The sequence below is a fragment of the Schistocerca nitens genome, chromosome 5, assembly GCF_023898315.1.
Source record: "Schistocerca nitens isolate TAMUIC-IGC-003100 chromosome 5, iqSchNite1.1, whole genome shotgun sequence".
Taxonomy (NCBI): domain Eukaryota; kingdom Metazoa; phylum Arthropoda; class Insecta; order Orthoptera; family Acrididae; genus Schistocerca; species Schistocerca nitens.
The window spans coordinates 447,863,817-447,889,093 of NC_064618.1; the positions used below are offsets into that span (position 1 = coordinate 447,863,817).

At 40.3% G+C, this 25,277-nt stretch overlaps 1 protein-coding gene across 1 annotated transcript in view; it reads left to right on the top strand.

Annotated features, from left to right (window-relative positions):
• The window catches only part of LOC126260255 (serine/threonine-protein kinase Genghis Khan), a 325,774-nt gene that overhangs the window by 65,445 nt on the left and 235,052 nt on the right, over positions 1 to 25,277 (top strand). The window contains exon 4 of the mRNA XM_049957581.1: positions 628 to 807. Coding sequence (XP_049813538.1) covers positions 628 to 807 — 180 coding nt within the window. The remainder of the gene's footprint in view (positions 1 to 627; positions 808 to 25,277) is intronic.

The following is a 25,277-nucleotide window of genomic DNA, read 5'->3' on the forward strand; positions in this document are numbered from 1 at the left end:
TTGCATTGCTAATCGTTATAAAGGAGATAGTGTCTTAGCTACATAATGGAGAAGATAAGTTTTTTGTTTTATTTGAATGCTAGTTATGCCTTAACATTATTGGGACATATATGTCATGATAGTGTCTCTTGAATTATATTGGCCTCCATATATTTATCGTTTGTCTTAATTTGTGGTAAATGCACTCTTTTATTTAGTGCCTAACCATTAAAATTAATGTTAATATCATGTTATCCATGATAATGGTTGTTGAGCACTGTGGCCCTTACTTAGTTGAAGAAATGCAGCAATCGGATACTTTCTTTGAACTTTATACCAAGACATGTTGCAGGCTTTCACCAATCTTTGATTGACTCAATACGGTAAGAAATATTTGATTGCATTAAGATAATTAAAAACAGTTTGGAAGTCCAAACACACATTGGTATAAGTAAAATCCAAAGAAGTGGTTGGTCACAATATTTAATCTTGTAAATATTAGATGAATGACTGAACATAGACTTAAATTTATTCCATATTCTGAAATAAAAGGATGAGAGTTCAGCCTCTTAGGTTCATATTTACTTGTAATTTTACAGTGCAACCAACTCTTTTGAATAACATTTAAAATATGTTTTTGTGTTACAGTTGTGACAGGAGAGGCCCGTTTACGTCAACTTGAAGCACTGTTCCTTGGTGGTCCTGTGCAGGGACAGGGCCAATGCTTCAGTATAGAAACTTTGCTGGATGTACTTCTGGTGCTGTATGATGAGTGTTGCAATTCTTCTCTTAGAAGAGAGAAAACAGTATCTGATTTCATCGAATTTGGTTAGAATTTTATTAGTCATTTACAAATTAACCTACTTTTGCAGCTTGTGACAATTGTTGTCATGCCTTTCTTTCTAGCACTCAGATTAGTTGTTAACCAACAAATGATTCGCGTGCTACTGTTCAATAATACTCGTATGAAATGTGATGGTAAATGCATATAACATATTATGTGGTAAGTTGTGTGATAGATGTAAACATATAATAATTTTTCGTGAAGGTATGTTCCGTCCATGCAACTAATTGAAGGCAGTTTGTTTATTGCCATACACATTTCGCTTCTTTTATTTGTGAAGCATCTTCAGTGGTTTGTCATACAGGTTTCCTTTTATACATGTAATAAACGTATTATGTGGTAGTTACAATACATTGCTATGTTACATTTTGTCGTGTTTGTTTTTTAGGTTATAATTAACTTTTCTAGCACAAATTTAGTGATGTGAAATTATCGTTCGGTGTTACTTAAGATTTCTAGCACTGTTAGCTCGTGTGTGTGGTCCTGGAGAAGTATTCGTTAGTTTCCATACTCCAGATGGCTGATTTCTGGCATTCTTTCACCCGCATTTGATTCAACAAATCACACACATCACTTGGAATTTCCATTTTGTGATCAACTTATGTGCATTTTCAGTGTGTAGTGTTGCCAACTGTCATTGTGTGTGTGTGTGTGTGTGTGTGTGTGTGTGTGTGTCTTTGGTTTGATATTTTTCATTTGTTGTGTGTGTGTGTGTGTGTGTGTTTGTTTGTTTGTGAGTGAGTGAGTGAGTGAGTGAGTGAGTGAGTGTGTGTGTGTGTGTGTGTGAGAGAGAGAGAGAGAGAGAGAGAGAGAGAGAGAGAGAGAGAAAAGGGGGTGGGAGATTAATTAATTATTTATTCTCATTACATTTCGGATCTCTGTTTGTTATTGTTTTGGTGGCTAGCATGATCAGAGAGTTATTCCTTACATGGATTTGGTCATTGAGTACATTGCAATGGCTCTTTGTCTGTGAAAGTTTTCTTGCAATGTCAGGAGCTTTTTGTTGTGATTATTCTCTGATAACTGTCATATCACATTCTGTGTTGGATGGTTCATGCCCATGTTTTATCAGGTGTTCAGTAAAGGTAGAGTGGTTAGTTTAATATTTCCAACTTCTCCCTCTCCCTCTCCCTCTCCCTCCCCCCCACACACAAATATCCATAAAAAATATAATTAAAAAATCCTGCTCTAAAGAAAGAGTGACACACACACACACACACACACACACAAAACAAATGAAAAATACACTCATGATCATAAATTAAGGATAATGCTGATACATGGTGAAACAATGCTCTAGTGGACAGTTTGCGGGTTTAAATCACCTCAAGGTATGACCATGCGGTGCATTTGACCTGCAGTCGTCGCACGGTGGTGCTGGCAGCAGTCCACATATGTAGAGATGTGTTGGGGGCATGTCAGAGTACGGTGCAGTGAGTAAGTGTGCTGACAGTTTAAGACATGCTAATGATGACTGTGTGTTGAAAATAGCTCAGAGAACACATACTGTTGACATTATGAGGGGTAGAATACTAGGGCGACTGGATGCTGGTCAAACACAGCAGGTTGTAGCACGGGCCCTCCGTGTGCCACAAAGTGTGATCTCAAGATTATGGCAATGATTCCAGCAGCAGGAAACGTGTCCAGGTGCTACAGTATGGGACGTCCACAGTATACAACACCACAAGAAGACCGATATCTCACCATCAGTGCCTGTAGATGGCCACGGAGTACTGCAGGTAGCCTTGCTCGGGACCTTACCGCAGCCACTGGAACAGTTGTCTCCAGATACAGTCTACAGACAACTGAACAGACATGGTTTATTCACCTGGAGACCTGCAAGATGCATTCCACTGATTCCTGGTCACAGGAGAGCCTGTAAAGCCTGGTGTCAAGAACACAGTACATGGTCATTGGAACAGTGGTCCCAGGTTATGTTCACGGATGAGTCCAGGTATAGTCTGAACAGTGATTATCGCCAGTTTTTCATCTGGCGTGCACCAGGAACCAGATACCAACTCCTTAATGTCCTTGAAAGGGACCTGTATGGAGGTCGAGGTTTGATGGCGTGAGGTGGGATTATGATTTATATGGTGTTTTGTAGCACATGTGTTTCGGGATGGTTTTCTCAGCTTATCACCAATATTGTGGCCTTACATATCTGTGTCGTGTGTGTTCCCTATGTGCCTATGCTATTAGCGCCAGTTTTGTGTAGTGCCACATTGTGTGGCACCACATTCTGCAATAACCCTTAATTTATGAGATGTGTGTTTCAAACCAAACACACAAAACAAACAAAAGAAGACAGATACACACAATGAGAGTCAGCAACACAGAATTAGAACTTCCACACATTCACACAACAAGATAACACACATGGCCACTGTCTCTGTTACACTAAGTCACAACTTCGACTGCATCTCACATGAGCAGCAATCTAGCTGTGGTAGGTAGTGGTGGTAAGGGGGAGGGTAGGAGGAGGGGGTAGCATGATAGGTGTGGGGGAGATGCTAGTACTGTGTGTGGGAGCATGTAGGGACACGGTGGCAGTGGGATGTTAGGAGAAACATGGGGAGGCTGTGCTGGGGGTGGGAGGGGGGGGGGAAAGGGAGAGAAGAGTTAGAGAAAAGACTTTTAGATGCATTGATGGGATAGAAGGCATGTGTGTTCTGGACTGGGTTCAGAGAAGGGGATAAGCAGGCAAAGACCAGGGGATTTACAGTAATGAAGAACATGTTGTAGGGAGAGTTCCCACTGTACAAATCAGAAAAGCCATGTTGGTGGGAAGGATCAAGTTGGCACAGGCTGTGAAGCAGTTGTTAAAGTGAACCACATTGTGTTAGTCTGCATGTTCAGCATTTGGGAGGTCCAGCTGTCTCTTGGCAAGAATTTGGCAGTGGCCATTCATTTGGACAAATAACTTTTTAGCCTTCATGCCCACGTAAAACGTGGCCCAGTGGTTGCAGCTTTCACAGGTGGCGCTGCTTGTGATAGGGTGGGAGATGCCATGACAAGACTGTAGTAGGTGGTAGTGGGAGGATGTGTGGTATGATTCATGCATCTTGGTCTATTGCAGGAATATGAGCAATGAGGTAAGGGGTTTGGAACAGGGATGTAGCAGCCGTATCCTGTCTCCACCATATCCCTGCATGCTTCCAAAGGCAGCACTAACATCTTGCCCCACTCTTACCCTGTTATCCCTTCCCCTCCTCTTCCCATGCTGCCTCCTTTCTCCTCATTACCCACCCCTAGCTAGATAGTTTCACATGTCAGATGCAGTTGCATCAGGCCTTAGCACCTGGAGACAATTGCCATGTATGTATCAAATGCTGTGTGGATTGAGAGAACAAGAACTTTGTCCAAAAGTAAAAAATATTTCTAGTATTCTTTTTCATTGTGCCTGTCTTGCAATTAACATCTTCTCTCTGAGATAAGTAACAGTCTATCCTTTCCACAAATGGTGGCAGGAGGACACACACATATAAAGGTCAAGGAGTAACAATTGTTTGTGTGTGTTCTCCTGCTTTCCCTTGATAAGTAGATTTTTTTTAAAAAATGAAAATTGATTATTTTTGTTATTCTGTCCTCTACATAATATTGTTTTTAATCCATCCTTCACTTTCTGTTGTTATAGAATTAAGTATATTATGTTTCAAAATGAACTTGTGTTACATTGGAAATATGCTCTTTCATGAAACTCACAGATTATACTGTGAAATATGTTAAATATGTGAAATCTACTGACACCTCACCTGTTCAGCCATCAGTGCAAACATGGCAAACCTATAAATAGTTATCCTCCTAAATGACCACAAAATCTGAATCTCTGGTCGATATATAACTCATAATATGTGATAATGTCTGAAGTGGGTGAATAACACACTTGTCGCCATGTGATAATAAGTAAATAACAAGGAGACTATTGAAAGTCCCACCAATTATTCACTATTTTGCTGTAACTCTACCACCTGCACATAGTAAACACTTGGACAAGTCAAACTAACTGCAAATATCTGCATGTGATGCAACTGTAGCATTTGTTTTCATTGTTATGAGTTAAGTACATCATTTGCTCTATTGAAAAAATAATGTAACTGGCTGGGTAAAAAATCTGTTCGCCAAGTGGCAGCAGGAGAATCCACACATATAAAGATTAAGGAAATTAATGCTCCTGATTTCTTAAACATTGCCAGTCTTTTTTTTCTTTGCTCCTCTTCCTTCCCCTTCAACCCTTTTGCAGAAAAAGGAGCCCCTGGCTCCAAAAGCTTGCAAATTTCTTTAATCTGTATATATGTGTGTTCTCTTGCAATCACTTGGTGATTAGATTTCTTTATCTATGCAGTGACATTATATTTTCAAACATTAATTGTTTTTGTTGATATATTTGCTTTATTGAGATAGATGAGACTGGACAAGTTACTTAAGTTTGATGTGGTCTGTCTTCTTAACTGAGTTTTTAATCATCGTTTGAAAAGCTTCCTACATGGTAAAGCATAAGCAGTCTTCAAAATATTTAGCTATAATAGCTGTTCCTCTTACCAGTTCTCTTTTCCCTTCTGTATCACTACTTTTTCCTTTTTTTCTGTCGCCGATCATAGACTTCTTCTCTTCTGGTGAAAATTCTCTTCTTCTCTCTGGTCACATTGTTTCTAGATACTTTGCTTCTAAACTAATGATTTTGCATATTGCAGTTTATTGGTAGTTGTCTTGGTACGAGATTGCAATTCTTACTGTTTTCTGTGGCTGCTGCTACTGCTACTACGCCTACTGTTAAGATCATGTTAAAAAGAAAGTATAAAAAAGCAGATCATCACTAAAAGTATTAATGGGCTGAGTAAAAGATTCAGGTGCCAAGTGATTGCTTTAAAAATGTAGACATCTTTTAACAGAAATAATAAATTTTTGAAAGTAACCAATTTTTGAAAATATAATGTAATTTGATAGATGAAAAAAATCTGCTCACCCAAAGACAGCAGGAGAACACACATATAGAGAGATACAATCAAATATCTTTATTTTTGTGTTCTCGTGCTGCCGCTTGGTTAGGACACTGTTAGGTGTCTTCTAATTATTTACAAACTAACAACTTGTCCCGAGTTTGCACAGGTAGAACTATCTATCTATGGTTGGACAAATTTGCTGGCATAGCAGTGATTTTATTTATGGGCTACTGTATAGAGTTACGATAAATGTCCAGAGGACGATGTTAGAAAACTGAATAATGTCGCTTTCATGTAACTGAACAATTTAAGCAGTGCGTGCCAGGAAAGTTTTAAAGAGGCAGGAATGTCGTTTGTTCCATATTTAATTGGCATTTGGAATAATGTTTGTGGCAATGATGGAAGCTGTGAACTAGTTTACCACCTGGTCCATCTATGATCAATGTATCTGCTAGTGAAAGCTATACCAGAAAACACATATAGACAGAAAAATGTGGTGGAGTACTTGATGAAATATGTAGAAGAAGGAAATATATGTAGGTTGTGGTGATAATAGTTTTGTGTGGCCCAATGGCCTAGTGTAAGCCTTTCAATTAGAGACCACTTCATGCTTCTGCTAGATTACTTGGGCTTCAAGATGTGAAAGCTGCAGAAAATGTACTAACTGCAATATGGAAAATGACAATAGGTCACACAACTGTGACAATAGTGTTTTGGAGTGACCAGAGAACAGTCATCACTGCAGGGAGCTATGAAGATCAATCACATGTTGTTGATCGTGAAGCAACAGCATATGTGCTATGAGTTGTGTGAGTTGCCAAGAGGTGGCAGTGGGCACTGTTTACAAGCTGTAGTTGACATTAATTCCTCATAATACAGCCAGTTTGCTTGAAATATTTATAGATTATACACAAAAACTTTTCTTGTAAGTCAGTCTACTTATTATTAAAAACCACATCAAAATCCTTACAATAGTTCCTGAGGTTAGACCAAACACACAAATGGAAATGGGCAAGGGCTTCAATTTATATTTTTAGAGATTAAAAAAAGTGGGATCACAAACACCTTATTAGTTACAGCAATTGCTGATGGCTTATAATACTTTCTGGGTTATAACATTGAATGAACATGAATTTGTTTAAAAAATTGGAACATATAACCATTTAGCTATTAAAGATTTGAGAAAAATATGGATATGTATGTTGTTTTAAGATTAGCTGTTTATCAACAATGATGTTAGCTGCATTGATAGTGTTTGTGTTCCTCACTGTTTGAACATGCCCTTATTGGGTTAAATCTTTTCATCTTATAACACACTAGCATTTTCATAATTGTAAGATGTGGGCTTTTGTTACGGCATTGGAAGAAATACACTAGGATTGAAGAATACAAGGTAATTAAATACATTTTATAATAGCGCTGTCCATAAACAAGGATTGTATTGGCATGTAAAATTAAATTAATTTCAAAATTAGATTAATGTTTATGAATTTTACTGCATATAATAATATTGAAATCTTTCTTTGAAGTACTGTGAAAGTTCCGAGAAGCAAGATCGCTTCTCACCGTAGGGTGGTGAGAGAGATTGTGTAAGGAACAACCGATTCAGCACTATGGCATCATTGCAAAGGATGCATCACTGATACTGACAGAAGGTCAGCACCATTATTTGCAGTATGACCGATTGATATAATGAAGTTTTGTCAGATGCTGCGAGTTTGGAGTCTTACTTTTATGAGTCTGCAGCTGTCCAGTTGTGGGGGAGGAACTTCTACTATGTGGGCTGACATTCCTGGCAGTCACAATAGTGACTAACAGAAGATAAGGGCCAGCCAGATATTCCACGTATGAGGAACTAATCTGTCAGACTGCAAGCTGTTTTACTTGGGAGCAGAGCACCTTGTGCTGCCACTCCTTAGCAGTGCATGTAACATCTTACTGGCTGTATGATGGGACTGTCCCTTGAGCTGTCCTCCATGTTGCTGTTGGGGATGTCCATCTACTTGCCCTTATGGCAACTGTCATCAGTGGTATGCAGATCTCTGGAGGCAAACTTGAGGAGTGCTATGCTAAATGAGAATGCTGAGACTTCAGCAGACATTCAAAGTTGTGCTAGGCTGTGGGGACATGCTCACCAGTGCTCTGGACATGCTCACCAGTGCTCTGCCCTGCATGAGGCCCCGGAACTGACTGCGGCCAACACCAGGAACTATGACCGCAGATTCTGTGATGGGTGCTGACGTGCCACTCGGTGTGTTCCTGTGACATGGATGTAGCATGGCTGTTTCCAGGTCATGCCAAGGAGTAGACTATCACTATAAAACACGTGGCAATAACTAGATGTTAATTTAATGCTGTCTCATTGGTGCCTTGGGCATGACACACGTTTTCACCACTGCCTCTCTGCTTGACTGTCGTGAACTCTTATTGGGGTCACATCCAGTGAACTACCTACAGTTTGATTGTGGAAGTTCAGAAATTCACTTCATGCAATTAAACCTGCATTGAGAATTGTTGTGATAATGGTCAGTTTTATTTTATGCTCTTTTATTTATAAAATTGTATATTATTGGCATTTTAAAATAAGCTGTAATTTGTTGACAGATAAAATGAATTAAGGAAAAGAACTTCTCTCTTGAAGCCAGACAACCTGTGCGATGCATCTAAAATAATTGATAGTCAGGAGTGTGACAGAATGACAGAAGAAGTTTGTGTTGTTAGTTTAATTAGGTTTTAAGGCCAGCTGCAATGCTTGTAGTTTACAATAATTGCACCCTCCATCTTTTCCTTTGCTGTTGTGTACTTTGTGTTGTATCAAATTGTGGTACACGCACTGCAGAAATTAAAGTTTTTATAATGCATTCGATTCATGACAAAGAAAAGTTTTACCCATCATTATTTAGGAAGTAATTGTGGACATTTTATATTGCATAGTATAGTGTGCTGTGCAGTTTAATTTTTTATCATGTTTTATGTACAAAAATGTTTAACATTGAAGTGCTTGTAGAAACACAGTTTTGATTTGGAATACTGTTGTGTGCCTGTCAGAGTTTCTGCTTATCATGGATCAGTAAACAAGAAATAGAATGACAATTTCTCTAGCTGACAAAAGAGATGGCTGAATAAAGGAATCACGGTACTTTGTGGTTTAACAATGCTAACTAGGTGGGAACTTCTACATCCACATCTACATTGGATACTCTGCAAATCACATTTAAGTGCCTGGCACAGAGTTCACCGAACCACCTTCACAATTCTCTATTATTCCAATCTCCTATAGCACACAGAAAGAATGAACACCTATATCTTTCTGTATGAGCCCTGATTTCCTTTATTTTATCGTGATGGTCATTTCTCCCTATGTAGGTCGGTGTCAACAAAATATTTTCGCATTCAGAGGAGAAAGTTGGTGATTGGAATTTCGTGAGAAGATTCTGTTGCAACAAAAAACGCCTTTCTTTTAATACAAAACGTGCTGCCCTTTTTTGAACTTTTTCGATGTACTCTGTCAGTCCTATCTGGTGAGGATCCCACACTGCACAGCAGTATTCTAAAAGAGGATGGACAAGATAGTGTAGGCAGTCTCCTTAATAGATCTATTACATTTTCTAAATATCCTGCCAATAAAACACAATCGTTGGTTAGCCTTCCCCACAACATTTTCTGTGTGTTCCTTCCAATTTAAGTTGTTCATAATTGTAATTCCTAGTAACGAAATTCCAGTGACTTGGAGAAAGGTCGTTTTAGCTTACCAGATTTTCAAATCCTATGTATGAACTGTTGTCGTGAAGCTTTAGTTGTTCCATCATGCTGTGTCTCCCTGATGTGAGGTCTTAGCAGGTATTCATTTAATCCGAGAATATACTTATTTGTTACATCCCTTTCAGATTTTACATGAAGGAAATAATGATTCTGAAAGTGAGAGTTGTTCAGATTTCTCTCTTGTGCCTCACAATAAGAAAAAGCTTTATTGTCTTTGGCCGAACCTTCATTTTGGGGGATTGTTTTCCTTACAGAACTTTAGTATGCTATAAAGTTGTGAACGAAATAGTGCAAGACAGTATGAACATTTACCCATAACTGAGAAACACATTTGCAGCAACACGTTTGGAGTAGACTGATCCTCCACCCCAAGTTAATCGTTAGTTCTATAAATAAAATGTCTTTTTGAATCCTTCAGATATGTGGCTATAGATGTCAAACTGTGAACTATTTGCATATCCCAGTTATTGTGCTCGTCATTGAATTGCATGGACTAACATCAGCTAATATTTTTGCTGTTGTTTGTTAAGCCTTGTTACTTCAGCGGTTATGTAATTATAATATAGTATCCCTTAATTGAAAATTGGACCAGAAGGTCGATCCCTGTCTGCTCGAAAGGTACTTTATTTAGCAAATTGTTATATAATATGCCTAGGTTGTTAAGTAGGAATGACCTTCTTTCTCTGACACTCAACAGCATGTCTTTTTGTGCTAAATACTCTTGGATATTTCTGGCAAATAGACTCTTAGAAACTATTATTGTGTTTTTGGTAAATCTGTATGGGTTAACTTTGAAGGTTGTGCAAAATTTCTCTCTCTCCGCATAAAAGTTTTTGTTTGACTGTCCATTCTGAATTCTTTTTTTATATCCTCAGATGTATTCAGCATACCTGTAGGGTGTGGCAGTTCAGATAATTTTGTCCTGCAAAATGTCCCTTGTCCTGCAAAATGTCCCTGTAAGGAGCAACATAGTTGATGTAATTAAAACTTAGGCAGCAGGCTTTAGCATGAGTCAGTGGGGCCCTGTTGTTTCCCTATATTTTGTGTTGTCCAGTGATGTCCTCTTGAACACACTATTCCCAATTTGTTAACTGGCCAGAAGATACCTTCAGTCAATAGCAATAGCAAAGCAAATAGTGATCTCTAAAGACTGAATAAATGACCAAAATGATTGGAATGGTATTTATTGATTGCCATGGCAACTTTCTCTCATGATTGCTGAGTAGTTTTTGTAATCTTTTGAGTCCCAACAATATGAAGACAAATAACTTTTTTTCTTTTTTACAGAAACCACTCAGAGTTTAAGCTTTATTTCGAGTTCTGTAAGCGTGTGCCATTCTTTGTTGCTATATATAAATGTATACTATAAGCCCCAAGGCTATCAACAACAACACACAACTCTACAGGACCCTCTTACAAGAAAAGGTCCCCAGCTGTGGGATCAACTTTTTGAAACCATCTCGACCGTTATGTATGTTAAGATACCAGTTATCACACAGTGCAGCTGTTCACACTGGTGGGCCCTCATTTGTGAGTGCCTGACGAAAAAATATTTCGGAGTCTTGTGTGATACTCAGTAGCATTATATACTCAGTTGCATTATATAGTCTGGTTGCTTGTTATAATGGATAGGATAAGAGTTTTATATGTAGGACGTTGTGGGTTCGAATCTCGTTAGATGCAGTTAACTTTTTTTAAATTTTCAGATTTTTACTGAAATGACTTTGATCATCATTTTTATTCAATTAATTGCTTTAAATGTAGTTTTTTATTTCCATTCCTATGCCACATAATTTTAATCATAATATCAATTTTTTCATATGCTTTCATTTTCCTTCCTATCATTCTTTTCCCACTTAAAATCTATGTTCATGTGTTTTAATTAATTTTATGTATTAATTTCAATTCAGTTTCTTTGTTTTATCACTGTTTTTTTTTTTTTGTCCCCATTACGGCTATTTCTCATTTTGCTTGAATTTCGTTTTACTTATAAACCCTTCTTGTATTTTTTTGTGCATAGTGCGATAGGTGTTTACGTTATGTTTTAAATGTCTGTACGCTGTTTACCATCTAAAAAAAACTGATAGATTGAAATTTTCAAATAATTGAATATTGTAATAGAGAAGTATAATTAAATTCACATTCACGAAAATGCCTATTGGAAAAAGAATGATATAAAGAAAAACTGAAACAAATGAAAAAGTTCATATGGTGATTAAAATGATGTGATGAAGTAATAGAAATAAAAAATTACATTTAACCCTTTGACTGCTAGAGGCGCATCGTCTGCTTGGTTAGCTTAGGTGCCATGGCCTGCGGCGTAATCCGGCTACCTGCGCTAAGCGCCTGTCCCTCTGAGCCACCGCCGGGACCGGAACAGCCCACGCTGTCCGACCTGCCCTGTGCTGAATATTTCTGGACTGATTACAACTCACACAGAGCCAGTGTGAATTTTTGGCAACTTTGAGATCTACTAATATCTTGGGCAATAGTTTTTGTAAAGAAATCAAGTGTGGCCATCTTGTAAAACTTTATGCAGTCTTTTAAGAGTACTAATGAAAAGAATTTTATGAGCCATATTGAGCCAGAAAATTGTAGGTAAAATTGGCCAAAAATATAGGTGCCCAAAAAAATTTCAAAGTTTGGCTTCTTGCATCTCCTGGACTAATGCTATGATGTACTTGAAACTTGGCATGTAGTAATCTAACAACACAAGCTTCCTAAATATGAAATTTCATTTGTGTAGCACTTTCCAGTACTGAATGAATTAAGTGCAAAATTTAAGATTTTGTAAAAATGTAAAAAATGCGGTATTTTCGTTCTGATTTTGCTAAAATACTATGTTCTATAAAACATTCCAGCTGTATAATTGGAATGAAAGTTGGGCGCAAAAATCATTCCCGAAAACAATGTAAACTGTCCATTCTGAATTCTTTTTTTTATATCCTCAGTTGTATTCAGCATACCTGTAGAGTGTGGCAGTTCAGATAATTTTGTCCTGCAAAATGTCCCTTGTCCTGCAAAATGTCCCTGTCACGGGACACGGAATGGCCACTGTGCTCCCTGCCGCCGTTGGATAAGCAGCTGCCAGCAGCAAGTCGTATACTCTTCGCTCACTTATTTGTTACATAGTTTAATTCTCAATTTCTTTGCGTGTTTTTGGTACCTGCATTGTTTAATTCATAAATTTCGGGCGTATTATAGTATTTGAGAGTTGTAGCATCGTGTTTTAGTACCTGAATAGTGTAAAATCGCGTGGTCTCCTTCCGCCGCCGAGCAGTGTGTCAGCAGTGCGCAAGTAGCAGCATTACTGCATTTACTAGGCAATCTTGTATTTTAATAACCGTTTAAATTTTGTGTCGAATTGTTTGTTCTCTCTGTAGATTAGTTCAGACGTTCTTTGTACAACAGTTTTTAGCATGGATAGAGACTGCAACTGCTGTGTTCGGATGCAGGCTGAGTTGGCGTCCCTTCGCTCCCAGCTTCAGGCAGTGTTGGCTTCGGTCACACAGCTTGAGGCTGTTGCCAATGGGCATCACTGTGGGGGTCCGGATGGGTGTTTGTCGGGGACAGCCAGCTCGTCCCACGCATCCCCCGATTGGACTACGACTGTGGCTGCCTGGGATACTGCCCACATTGAGGCTGATCCCTCACCTGTGGTAGAGTGGGAGGTCGTCTCGAGGTGTGGCAGGGGGCGAAAGACCTTCCGGAGGTCTGAACGGAAGGCCTCTCCAGTTTGTCTGACGAACCGGTTTCAGGCTCTGTCTCCGGCTGATACTGATCTTCGGCCGGACATGGCTGCTTGTCCTGTTCCAGAGGTTGCCCCTCAGTCTGCAAGATCCGGGCGGTCGCAGAGGGTGGGCTTACTGGTAGTTGGGAGCTCCAACGTCAGGCACGTAATGGGGCCCCTTAGGGAAATGGCAGCAAGAGAGGGGAAGAAAACCAATGTGCACTCCGTGTGCACACCGGGGGGGAGTCATTCCAGATGTGGAAAGGGTCCTTCCGGATGCCATGAAGGGTACAGGGTGCACCCATTTGCAGGTGGTCGCTCATGTCGGCACCAATGATGTGTGTCACTTTGGATCGGAGGAAATCCTCTCTGGCTTCCGGCGGCTATTTGATTTGGTGAAGACTGTCAGTCTCGCTAGCGGGATGAAAGCAGAGCTCACCATCTGCAGCATCGCCGACAGGACTGTCTGCGGACCTTTGGTATAGAGCCGAGTGGAGGGTCTGAATCAGAGGCTGAGATGGTTCTGCGACCGTGTGGGCTGCAGATTCCTCGACTTGCGCCATAGGGTGGTGGGGTTTCGGGTTCCATTGGTTAGGTCAGGAGTCCACTACACGCAGCAAGCGGCTACACGCATAGCAGGGGTTGTGTGGCGTGGACTGGGCGGTTTTGTAGGTTAGATGGCCTCGGGCAAGTACAGAAAGGGCAACTGCCTCAAAGGTTGCGGGGCAAAGTCAGGACATGCGGGGACCAAGCAGCAATCGGTATTGTAATTGTAAACTGTCGAAGCTGCATTGGTAAAGTACCAGAACTTCAAGCGCTGATAGAAAGCACCGAAGCTGAAATCGTTATAGGTACAGAAAGCTGGCTGAAGCCAGAGATAAATTCTGCTGAAATTTTTACAAAGGCACAGACGGTGTTTAGAAAGGATAGATTGTGTGCAACCGGTGGTAGCGTGTTTGTCGCTGTTAGTAGTAGTTTATCCTGTAGTGAAGTAGCAGTGGATAGTTCGTGTGAATTATTATGGGTGGAGGTTACACTCAACAACCGAGCTAGGTTAATAATTGGCTCCTTTTACCGACCTCCCGACTCAGCAGCATTAGTGGCAGAACAACCAAGAGAAAATTTGGAATACATTTCACATAAATTTTCTCAGCATATTATAGTCGTAGGTGGAGATTTCAATTTACCAGATATAGACTGAGACACTCAGATGTTTAGGACGGGTGGTAGGGACAGAGCATCGAGTGACATTATACTGAGTACACTATCCGAAAATCACCTCGAACAATTAAACAGAGAACCGACTTATGGAGATAACATCTTGGACCTACTGATAACAAACAAACCCAAACTTTTCGACTCTGTAAGTGCAGAACAGGGAATCAGTGATCATAAGGCCGTTGCAGCATCCCTGAATATGGAAGTTAATAGGAATATAAAAAAAGGGAGGAAGGTTTATCTGTTTAGCAAGAGTAATAGAAGGCAGATTTCAGACTACCTAACAGATCAAAATGAAAATTTCTGTTCCGACACTGACAATGTTGAGTGTTTATGCAAAAAGTTTAAGGCAATCGTAAAATGCGTTTCAGACAGGTACGTGCCGAGTAAAACTGTGAGGGACCGGAAAAACCCACCGTGGTTCAACAACAAAGTTAGGAAACTACTGCGAAAGCAAAGAGAGCTTCACTGCAAGTTTAAACGCAGCCAAAACCTCTCAGACAAACAGAAGCTAAATGATGTCAAAGTTAGTGTAAGGAGGGCTATGTGTGAAGCGTTCAGTGAATTCGAAAGTAAAATTCTATGTACCGACTTGACAGAAAATCCTAGGAAGTTCTGGTCTTAATGTTAAATCAGTAAGTGGCTCGAAACAGCATATCCAGACACTCCGGGATGATGATGGCATTGAAACAGAGGATGACGCATAAAGCTGAAATACTAAACACCTTTTTCCAAAGCTGTTTCACAAAGGAAGACCGCACTGCAGTTCCTTCTCTAAATCCTCACACAAATGAAAAAATGGCTGACATCGAAACAAGTGTCCAAGGAATAGAAAAGCAACTGGAATCACTCAACAGAGGAAAGTCCACTGGACCTGACGGGATACCAATTCGATTCTACACAGAGTACGCGAAAGAACTTGCCCCCCTTCTAACAGCCATGTACCGTAAGTCTCTAGAGGAACGGAGGGTTCCAAATGATTGGGAAAGAGCACAGGTAGTCCCAGTCTTCAAGAAGGGTCATCGAGCAGATGCGCAAAACTATAGACATATATCTCTGATGTCGATCTGTTGTAGAATTTTAGAACATGTTTTTTGTTCGAGTATCATGTCGTTTTTGGAAACCCAGAATCCACTCTGTAGGAATCAACATGGATTCCGGAAACAGCGATCGTGTGAGACCCAACTCGCTTTATTTGTTCATGAAACCCAGAAAATATTAGATACAGGCTCCCAGGTAGATGCTATTTTCCTTGACTTCTGGAAGGCGTTCGATACAGTTCCACGCTGTCGCCTGATAGACAAAGTAAGAGCCTACGGAATAACAGACCAGCTGTGTGGCTGGATTGAAGAGTATAAATGTAGGTGTAGATGTAGATGTAGAAACATCAGATTCACATATCTAGTAGAGTGAATGCATGATGAAAATGAAATTTAGAGTGCAATAGATTGATAGCACAAAGATATGAAATAAAATTTTTATTCCTCTACTATTTTCGAATAATCTACAAATTAGTTGGAAAGATGTTGATTTTTGAGAAAAGATGAAAGCAGGGTATATTCGATACTACTTTTACAAATATCGTTTTCTATTATTGCTTCAAAGCCAGTCTCATTTGAATAACCAATTTTAAGCCCGCACCCTCCCCAGAACAGTGAGTTTAATTTCCAATATTGGCTAACAGCAAAGCCAAAGTAGCAAGAAAAATTGCACTGAGAACAGGAGAACAGAGTTTTAACTTTGACTTGTTATTTCCTGTTGATCAAAGGCATTTGAAATCAGTTACGGAAAACAGGTTATGTGCAAGTAGACAGAATGTGATCTATATTTGTACTACTAGGGATAAAAAAATATAACTGTCAATGTTACGTGTTAATAATTTAAATGCACCGTATTTAGATTAATATATGGGTTTTGTTATACTGGTGCTCCCAAACGTGTCACCCAAGCCCACTCTTTTCCAAACTGTTTCCCTGTCTCTTTCTGTTTCCTCAGATTCAGAGGAAGTGCTGACTGTAGTTCTTGCTCTCCCCTGTGATCTAAAGAGCTGAGTACTACATTTTCGAGATTCTGTTGAAGACTCATCACTGCTAGCAACATCAGATAATTCACACTCACTGTCACTCCTAGAGAGCATATCCAGGATCTCTTTATCTGTGCAACCATGGTGACGTGACATTTATCCCATAGAAAACAAGAAAATTGACAAAAACATGGGAAGTGAAGTTGAATTCCACAGAGAGGGAACACAGCAGCAGACATATACGCATTCTCCAACTACACAGTCAGACCACTGAACAGCTACTAGAAGAGCAGGGCGGAAAGATAGCTCTGTGTGTTTACATGTCTTTCGCACTCAGGTAGTTGTGACTCAGCGTGCCTAAACTCGTCCCTAGTGGTGGAAAGGCGGGTGGCACAGTACGCGTCAACAGATCCATAGCACTGTAGGGAAGACCCAACGGCCATGCTTAAACATGTCGGGTGCGCCAGGGGAACGGCGAAGCAGGACAAGTTAAAACGTCCCCAGTAGTCGAAGGGTTAAGCCTGTTAACTGAATAAAAATAAAGATCAAAGTCATTTTGATAAAGAGTTAAAATAAACAAATGCACTGCACCTGACGATATTCAAACGCACAACCACCAGCTTGTGAAGCTATTATCCTATCCACTACACCACACGTCCAGCCTTTGTAAAACGATTTTTTTTTACTTTATTAAGCATCACACAAGCTTCAGAATTTTTTTTTGGTCAATTAATCACAAATAAGGGCCCACCAGGTTGAATGGCTGCAGGGTGTGATACATGGTATCTTAACCTACGTCATCGTATATGTGGTTTCAAAAAGTCGATCCCACTGCTGGAGCCACTGCTTGGGACCTCTCCTTGTTAGTCATACAGAGTGGCAGACTGCTCCCAAGAGCTTTCTATGAAACATATGAAGATTTTCTTGCAGCCAATCCTAATTGCATTAATGATATCTACATAACTTACATTGTCTGTTGATACTCTGGTTTTGGGATAACAGACGAGGTAATGGTTCTATTTTGTGCACAATAAGTGAATTATTGACCCAGTGACCTTCCTCATGTGCTGGGAGTTGTGTTGTTATGCGAACTCTTAACCTGGACTCCAGCCAGACTGAAGTATTGTCAGCGTCACACATTCATCTCGAAACCTTGCTAGGAAGGCAATATACTGAGACGTTAATCTTTCTTTAGGCGGACTTCTCCAACTTGTGATTGATATGGAACATATCCTCCCCATAGAGTGAGCTGATGTGATCTCTCAGGTGTTTTCAGCATTATTGGTTAATGCCTTAGCTGTGTGTATACAGCCAATTTGTTGATTTCATATTTGCACAATAATTCAACAACTGCTCACTGCACCTGAAGAAGATGCCTTGCTTAGTCATCAAATTATTTATCTGATCTATCATTTTTTTAGCATTCTGACAATTTCTGAAGAATATCTTGCTGCTTCTTATTTCATCATCTTTTGGGTGTGCACCCGGAACAGCAGGATTTCTTCTCCCAGTATTTCAGCTGATAATTGTACAGCCATCTCTAAGGTGAGTCTATGGCCAAATTAAAACTATTTGATACAGTGATACACTGTGGAGTAAATGCACCTGCATCATAGATCAGACACAGCACAAGAGCATCAATCGTATATAAAAGTGTATGCATCTAAGAATAAAATGTAGCAAGCACAAAGTCAGAAAATCCTCAGTACTTATGAATTATGTGCTTAATTATTAAAATGGATGGCATGTGTTGAAATACCAGACAGCACAAAGACTGTGAACAATAATTTCTCTGAGAGCGCAGATGTAGAATGTGTTGTTTTCATAATTTGTCAAACTGGAAACACTCATCTCAACTGAGTAGATTGTCAGTTGCTTGTATTTCTACAATTTCCGTGACCATTGAATCCAAGTAGTATGAGGCTTTGGCCAGTATCTCAACTTTCCCATAATCTGTGGAATGGCCAGTGGAAATAGTGTTCGGCCACTGCAGATTTTTTGGGCTGCAGGAGATGAATGTCACTGGTATTTGCTGCATCTTTCTTTTAGTCTGTAGTGTTTGCCCTGTGTAGCTTTTCCCATGATGACAAGGATTTTTTTAAATACTCATATTTCTTAAAAGCAAATAATCTTTGACAGATTCCAGAATAGCTGCCGTCTTGGCCAGTGTGCGGGTAATCATATCCACTTTATGTTGCTTCATTATTCTGACAATTTTTGAAGAACGATTTCCCACATACAGCAGAGAGGTTGTAGACTTGCTCTTCCATTGGTTGCACTTGTGTTACCACTTCCAGAGCGTTCTTAATCTGATGTTGTGTGTGTCCATTTTTACTGATTCCTCTTCTAAGTATACCTGGCCATCCAGTAGGTTGTCAGCTTTGGACACTACATGGACACTTTAGTATTTATATTAAAGTACTAAATACACTCATGATGAAGGTTGGGGCAGGTGGATACTTTGAAGTATAAATCAGTATGGGTGGGCTTACAGTGCATGTACTGCACTAAAAATCCATCCTCCTCACCTTGAACTAATACATCCAAAAATGTTAAACAGCCATTCATCCTCCATCATGTGGTAAACCTGATGTTTTCACAAATGGAGTTAAGATGTTCAAGAAACTCATCTGTGTATGTGGAGTTTTAAGGAAATAACCCTGCAGTTTTAATACTGACAGCATTCTAAAAATATGTACATTCGTAGCTTCGCTTCATGGCGAGGATAAATTGGTCAAGGTTCATGAAGATACCAAGTTTACCATGCAATTAGAGATGAATGTCTGTGTATTGTTTTTGAATGTATTATTTCGACATGAGGAGGATGGGTTTTTAAGGCATTGCGTGCACCATAATCATGCTCATGGTGATTTTATAGGTGCCCAGCTGCCACCATCCTTCACAAACTATGTGTGTACTTCAAACTTTAGTACATATGCCCCATGTAGTGTCCAACGTTGACAACCTGTGGGACGAATTAGTACTTGAAAGAAGAATTCAGTAAAAATGGTTATACAAAACATCAGATTAAATGAGCTCTTGAAGCAAAAATGCCAGTACATCCAAAGGAATAGCAAGAGGAAGGAGATGTAATGTCATTTTACCATACATGGAAATGTTTCTTAAAAGATTCCCAGAATAATGCAGAAGCATAAAGTGAATGTAATGTTCTGTCCACCAACCAGGACAGCAGCCCTCCTAGGATGTGTAAAGTATGATAAACTTCATACAAAAGGTATGTTTTTTTTGTGAAATTCATAGGACAAGAGTACAAACTGTGCATCGAACACCAGTAACACAGTTACCTTCTACAACTTAAAAAATCTGCAGTGACTGAAAACTATATTTCCACTGATCATGGCATCACGGATTACAAGAAAATCAGATTACTAGCCAAACAATCATATTGAGCGTCAGTGGTCAAGGAAACTGTGGAAATGTAATTATCAGACAGTCTACTCAACCAAGATGAAGGTCTCCAGCTCAACAAATCATGAAAATCACTCATTTCATATCAGCACGCTCAAAAGAATTGTTATTCTGAGTTTTCACTGCCTGTGATTCTAACATATGAACTCCTTTTTATCAGTTAACCTGATAATTTTCAAGTACTGTGGGTTTGATGACTCAGCACATGCTATGTTTTATTCTTAAACACCCAAAGTTTTATTTATGACTGATGTTGTTGTGCCAACAGCCTCTCACTGATGCACGTGCATTTACTCCACAGTATATCACGAATTCAAGTGGTATTAATGCATTTGTTTATTCGTCTTGAAGATGGCTGTATGGTTACCAGCCAAAATGTTGGAGGAAGTATAGCCAAACCCTGGGGGGATGGGGAGGGGGAGGAGGAGAGGGGGGGGTGATGGCTATGTTGTCAGTATATCAAACAGCTGAGGGTTGAGGTTAGGTAGCAGGCTGATGAAGACCCAGTGAGAAGTGGCTGCCAAAATCAGTAATTTATTTTCTTCTTTTCCATCAGCAATGTGTCAATACGTGGAGGCAACCATGCACCCGCCCAATGGAAAGAGGGCTGGTAGCCTGTCAGATAGCTGCTACCGACTGGCCAGCTTGTTGCTACACATGCTTATGCCCTGCTTTTCTGACGCCTGCATTAATTGTGTGGAATGTGTCCCTGTGCTTGAGCCACAGCACGGGTGTCAGAGGTGTGTGGAGATGGACAGGAATCTCACAGAAGTAGCCAACTCCACAGTGGATGACCGCACATGGGTGGCTGAAATGTACAGGAGTAGGTGTGCCCACTACATTGTTGTAAGGCAGCTGCTGTAGCTGCAGTGTGAGCTGCTAGCTTTGGGCAGGAGACTGGCTGCTACAGGAGTGAGCCGAGAAGGACCATCACTCTGACACCAAGTCCAGATGGCTGACTTAGTACAGGAAACTGGCACTATGACAGAGATTTGAATCTGTGGCTGCTACTGGCAGCTTCATGTGCCTTCTCATCTGGCATAGCCCCTTCGCCTTGGTAGACTGCTGGGCTGTGAATTAATGTGCAAAAAATTCAGCAGCTATTTATTCCAGATAGGAGCGCACCTGTTACGCCAATGCACCACTTCTAGTCACTTAGTCATCAACACCACCAAAACCACGATGATGGAGAAATCCCTTAGTCTGTGCCGCACATTACCGCTGTGCTGTCAGGTTACATTGAGCTAGTCTAGCACATCTCACAATAAACTGACATCCCTGTTGCCCTAGCCCAAATAACAACATGCCACGCTCACCAGCTACCAGTGGCTGGTGCTATATTCCACTGCACCTTCTCACAGATTTTGTTCTAAAAATAGTAGTGGCACTACACTACCCTCCCATCCATGAAAAAGGCCCTACTGCTTGGGTCTCCTTTAAGACTAGTCTGTTACAGCATATCACATTTACCATGCAAGTTTATATTACACAAATAAACTTTACTCAGCTCAGAGTCCACATTTAGGTTACAAACCTCATATGCTAAATTTCTTCTTACGCTACTTGATTGCTCATGAGTACCCTCTTAACTGTTCATTAGTTCCCCTGGAACACTCATTACTTCATGCTTTTATACTTCTCACACTGTCGGTCATGTGCTATTGTCAATTTTCTTTGCAAATATTCACAGCTTATTCTTTTGCCTCATACCCTCTTAAACACTAAGAAACACATGTCTGTCTGACATTTACACTACATTATTCTTCATTCATTCCCTTTCATGTTGTAAGGATCCAGTCTGCTGGGATTGTATTACCGGTGGATTAGTTTGCTGGACAGGTTTCTGCTTCAGATAAATGAAGGCTATACACACCAGAGTTAAAGCCACTACGGCATTAGGTATCACGATGTGCAAGGTTATGCTAACCATTTACTCATTGTTGCCCTTCCAGCTATGTATTTTGGTGTCCAATACTCTATAGGTGATTGCCTGCTGTGTTAAAAGATATTTCTCAAATTGCAATACAGAAAAATCATTAATGGCCACTTGAAATAACAAACACAAAGTTTACTGGTGTGGTACCAGAGCAACGGGAACTGTCCTGCCATATTGATGCAGGGTGGCATTTGAGAGGGACTGTGCTGTGTGGAGTAGTGTAACAGCATGGCAGCAATGCTTAGCAGACCAGAGCATCTTGGCTTGTCTCAGCAAGTTCTGTTTGATGAGGCATGAGTGTAGCCAACCCCTGGCCTGGAAGGCAACAGCAACTGCACTGCATGGAACTGGAACTAGAACTGGAACTTGAAATGGAATGCTGACTGCAGCTGGACTTATGTAACCAGCTGGTGGAAGTATGTTTGGGTCCATGTGATGTGCAGACCGTGTTTGTTCTTCAATAGCAGCACTGCCAGTTTCCTGGTGCGCCCGCTGCTTGGGAGTGTAGTTGGTGCCCTTCTGGAGTGTGGAACAACAGCAGATAAACAGCTTGGTGTCATGACTTGTGATGCCCATCTTGTATGAATAAACAATTGCCAGAGGAGACACACTTGCCGGTCACGGATAGGCACCCCTGCATGGCAAAGCTGTCAGAGTGGCAGCAGACATATGTGGCTACAGCTGACATACATTTGGTTCTGTCAATGAAGGAAAATTAGGGGGATAAAATTGGTGTAGCTACAAAATTTTGTTCTGCGGTTGGAGGAGGTGCCATGAACAACATATTAAAAATCCCACTGCCGGAGTGTGTGTATGGGTAGGGGATGGGGATTGAAAGGTCACTTTTTTCGAATATATTTCTTGAATAACTTGAAGACAGTGGCTTCTAGTAAAAGTATTTTCTAGTTCAGAGTTGAACTGCAGTACATTTCGTACAAAAAAGGTACTATTCATTTTTTTCTCTAGGACGAATAGTTTCTGAGGATGCAACAGAATATGGGGGGGAGGGGGGAAGAGTTGAAGGATGGAAGTGTGAGGGAAGGTAGAGTGCCGGCTTGGCTTGTGGTCATGCACTCACTCCCTTCCTGGGCCTGCAGACTGAAGAACAAGCAGGTGATTTGTGAGTCTACATATATACCCTAGGTCGTCACAGAATTAACTACAGGGTATTTCACAAAGTTACATCAAGTATATTAACACCAAATGGAATACAGATATGAGTTACTAATAATACTAATACAAAAAATTAATGGAATCTACTTAAATCTCTGCACACTACTTCTACACTGCAAGAAGGGAAATTGATTATTGGTCATCATTTATGGCAGCTTTAGTGTTCTTTCAGGGAAGGTAATTCTGCCACCAAGAGTGCTGCTCACCTTTCAGTTTACAGATAGACTGTACCTATCCGGCTGTCCAGTTCTCCTATGTGAGTGGACAAAATAACTTCACTGAGCTCTTATTTATATAGTGTGGTTATTTTTAGTTTATTAAGTGAGTACTTACTTGTAGTTGTTATGTGAGCTATGAAGTATAAAAACTCAACAGCAGGAGGTGTTGTCTGTGTACCACACTGAAGAGCCTGTTCCAAGAGTAACATATTGTCAATATGTATTTGACAATGTTGATTTCATTGTCTCCACTATAACTGACAGACTGGAGTACTTTTCACAGCACGAGGGGGTATCAAATGCATCACCACAGCCTCAGCTCTCCCAACATCTGAAGAGGAACAGAGGCTTAAATTTTCTCCCTCTGCAACAGATATAGGAGGTATGAAACTAAAGATATCTCAATGCAAGGTAAACAGTGCATGGTAAGTGACTCCACTCAGTGCAGCCCACTGTACTACTGCTACCAACTTCCGAATGAAAGAGATTTATTCAGTGTACTAGTTAAACAATTAATGATAGAAGTGCAGTAACTTTCTGGTCATTTATTAATTCACCTCCAAGTGACTACAGTACCGTTCCATGGCTTTAAATAATACACTATCAGTGATGCAAGGCAGCAAGATGTCATATTTACCAATTCAGTCTCTTTCCCACCAACTGACATCACACCTACAAATTACACGTTTCTTCACCATTGTTTGTAGAAACATACTTTACATAAAAGCTCACTTTAAATAACTACAAATAAGTACTCATTTAATGAACTGAAAACAGTTCCACTATATAAACACATGCTCAGTGAAGTTATATTGTCTACTTGTAAGAGAGCTGGATTGGAAATGCTGGAGACTTATAGTCCATGTAAATGGAAAAGTGAGCTGCGTTCATGGTGGAGAAAGTTGTCCTTCCTGGAAGAACTCTACAGCTGACATACAGGATGACTGAGAATCAATTTCTCCTCGAGCTGTTTAGAACAGTGTTCAGAGATTTAAGTACAGTCTGTCCATGTGTGTTCCTTGTGTTAGTATTCCATGTAATGGAAAATAAACACCCCCTGGGTATATCTGCATACTGCGTCACCAGTGATTCACAAGATATGCTTTGGGGGGTCGGTATAACTTTGTGAAACACAACGCAGTTGCCTTACGGATGCAGTAGTCGGGTAGATGAAGTGGAGAATCATCTGCTCAGTATTCGATTTGCAGTCACATGAAGGAGGGGAATGCTTGACCTCAAACTGGCGACCTACCTTCTCTCAAGCTATCACCTTCCACCCCAACACCCACACCTTACACCCTGTTGCGTCCCCAGAACACAGTTTATTCCTTAATATAGCTCTATTGCAATTAAACTGTTATACACTATTATATTTGCTCTCAACCCACTTCATTTAACAACAGACTTTAATTTTACACCATTAAATCACTATTTTTAAAAATCATTGATTTTCCCGTCTCCTGCAGTGCGGAAACTTATTGGTCCTAGAGGAAAGTGAGTAGGACCTTTTTGTAGGAAATTTAGTGTAATTCAATTTTGTACTGGGGAAGATTTTCGCTAGAGACTGTGATTCTCAAGTTACTTGAGAGAAACATGAAAGCCCTTTAAACACACCCCCACACCCCCACCCCCCACCCCCCTCCTGTCCTCACCCCCACATTCACATCCCACTGCTGGGGTTTTTGATATGTTGTTCATGGCATTCCTTCCTACCACTGTACAAAAATTTGCAGCTATATCAATTTTTTCCCCTATTCGACTTTTTATGGTCTTCGTTAACTGGGCTAACTTCTTAACGTGCTGCATAAAAATTTTTGCGCAAATACATCCCTCTTGTGTAGCTGTTAACTGGTTCAGGGAATTGATGAGGTCTGGTTTCAAAATTTGGTTTACAAAAGTTAGATTTTGCTTTGTGAGTATTCCCAGTGGTTTGTCTGTCCGTTGCAGCTGTGGCTATGTTATGTTCAAGTGAAGAACTCTTGTCGCTGTGGCTGGTAGATGCAAGGTTGGCCCTGTTTTGCTGCA